The sequence below is a fragment of the Tremella mesenterica genome (assembly GCF_000271645.1).
Source record: "Tremella mesenterica DSM 1558 unplaced genomic scaffold TREMEscaffold_11, whole genome shotgun sequence".
In the NCBI taxonomy this organism is placed as follows: Eukaryota; Fungi; Basidiomycota; class Tremellomycetes; order Tremellales; family Tremellaceae; genus Tremella; species Tremella mesenterica.
In genome coordinates, this window is record NW_006711235.1 from 108,147 (window position 1) to 110,350 (window position 2,204).

The 2,204-nt window shown below is 41.5% G+C and overlaps 2 protein-coding genes across 2 annotated transcripts in view; both read left to right on the top strand.

Annotated features, from left to right (window-relative positions):
- Positions 1-225: 225 nt before the first annotated feature.
- On the top strand, positions 226-1,287 carry TREMEDRAFT_64422 (uncharacterized protein; the record flags this gene model as incomplete). Its single annotated transcript, XM_007006711.1, has 5 exons — positions 226-345; positions 464-498; positions 594-724; positions 772-794; positions 955-1,287. 5 exons carry the CDS (start codon positions 226-228, stop codon positions 1,285-1,287), a joined length of 642 nt encoding a protein of 213 aa, XP_007006773.1.
- A 563-nt stretch (positions 1,288-1,850) lies between these two features.
- Positions 1,851-2,204, top strand: part of TREMEDRAFT_64423 (uncharacterized protein) — a gene marked incomplete at both ends in the record, with an annotated part of 2,940 nt that continues 2,586 nt past the window's right edge. Inside the window, one exon of the mRNA XM_007006712.1 lies at positions 1,851-2,196. Within this exon, the coding sequence (XP_007006774.1) occupies positions 1,851-2,196 (346 nt within the window). The remainder of the gene's footprint in view (positions 2,197-2,204) is intronic.

The window sequence follows — 2,204 nt, forward strand, 5'->3', positions numbered from 1 at the left end:
TGCCCGAGTGAGTATGATACACCTCATCAGATACCAATACTTGGTCTTCTCATTGAACAATTGTCACTCATAGCATGTCATTACATGCTCTCAATCACTGCCAACTATGACACAGGAGAAATCACATGAGGAGACGGCTTCTTTGAAGGAGGGAGATGAGAAGGGCAAGAACAAGATCTTTAACATACCGTTTGAAGAGGAAAGCACGCTGACCCGTAGTATTATATGTACCCTGTCTACCTACACGTAGCGAGAGATTTCGATGGGTCGAGAACGGGTTTAGCATTACTTCCTTCTTCCGTCATGGGTCCTCTAGCTTCTTTGTATGCTGGATGGCATATGCGAGTGAGTTCTTGACGATTATCTCTTTCCCTTTCTGCAATGTCAAAGAGCATACTCCCTTAACCCTTTCATTCCACATGCTCGTAGATATCTATGATAAAGATCGCCACTGACATGGAAGCGTTTCGCAGAGTATAAAAAGTTTCAAGTTGTCATGTCAGTTTATTCTTCGTTTATGTCCGTCCACATTATGTTCCTTCGTCTTGTACACAAATGGTAGACATCATTGGAAGACATACTGACCAGTGTAGGAGTTTCTTACCCTGGGTACAAGCTCTAGGAGTGGTTCTTCTTTGGAGAATCGACACTGGTTTCATCAGATTATCGATCGAAATGGCTGTCGGGGCATCTGGAGTAGGAGCGGTGATGACTAGTTTATTAAGTACGTATCTTACCCTACCTTCTCAGTATAAGCAACTAACAATATAGCATCTTTGGTCGCATGTGTGGATGTAAGTCTGAGCCTTCATATCTGACGTTCATTCCCATTTCTTGATTCGTATTTTATATTCAGTTGAAAGTCTTCTCGACCGTCTTCGGCCAAGAAGGGAGGTTACTGCAGATCAAATGGAGGGCGAAAGTACTCGTAGAGTGAATCACGCTAACGTTCAGCCCGCTGAAATGTCAATGGCAATGTCAGCTTTATACCTTTTCCGAGCTCTAGGTCAAGTATTAGGTGTAGCAGTATCAGCAGCTATACAACAATCCATCTTACTCTCTTCTTTAACTACTCGTCTTTCGGGAATACCTTCGGGAGAAGGGATGAAATTGATTCATGAGATAATAGAACAACCTACTAGTGTCATACCTCATTTAAACGAATGGACGGCTATACAAGCTCGTCAAGCTTATTTAGAAAGTATAGAAGGTGTTTTTGGTATCGTTGTTTTAGCTGGTGTAGCTTTGACTATTGTTTGTTTAGGTGTGAAAGCTAGACCTTTGTAGGGGGTTTTATGTGTTTTTCCATCATCTTCTCAAATGTAGGATGGGTCGTCTCTTTTCCAACCTCAATTTCAATTCATCTTCATTGCATCTTTGATATTTGAACGTTTGTTTACCATGTTATCTTATTCCTATACACCCATCTGGGTGATTATTGGTAGGCTGGAGAGGTAGAGGATATACGGTATTTGTAGAGTAGATTTATAGAGATGCAGTAGAGATGCCACACTGCCACATGCACATGTCACTGTGAAAAAACGTCATCGACAACCTTTACTCGTACACCTCTTTCTTCCTACTCCCTTACTGCATTCCTCTATCTTACCTCATTCATCACAATGTCCCCAGGACCCACATACTCATTAAGGAATAGAACATCCCGTCAAACTTTAAAAGACCCAGATTCGACTTTATCATCCCATCCCTCGAACTCACTTCAACCTCCAACCGATCCATCGGTATTCCCAATCAAGTTCGATGATCCCTCCTCTTCATCTTCCAAACAGATCGAACAAGTGTCTCAAAGAAAAGATCCATCATCATCCGTTACGAGCGAAACATCTACGATGGACATTACGTCAAATGCAGAGAGCTCGTCAGGAACCAGTTCTTACAGAATGGGAATTGGAATCGATGATAAGTTTAGGAAAGGGGTAGGATCGAAGAATAGTCCAAAAGGTAAAAAAAGTTGGTTAAGTTCTTGGTCCGTTATAAGTAGAAAAGGAACCGGAAAGGGAAAAGGGATCGGAACTGGGAATGTAAATGGATATGAAGATGGACAAGGGAAGATGAAGGTGGGATATGAAGTGAAAGAAGAGAAAGAGTCGAGGAAGAAAAGATTAAGAAGTCCTTTATTAGATAGACAGAAATTACAGGAATTAAGCGAGAGGATAAGTAAAGGTGTGAAATCAAGTGAGTTA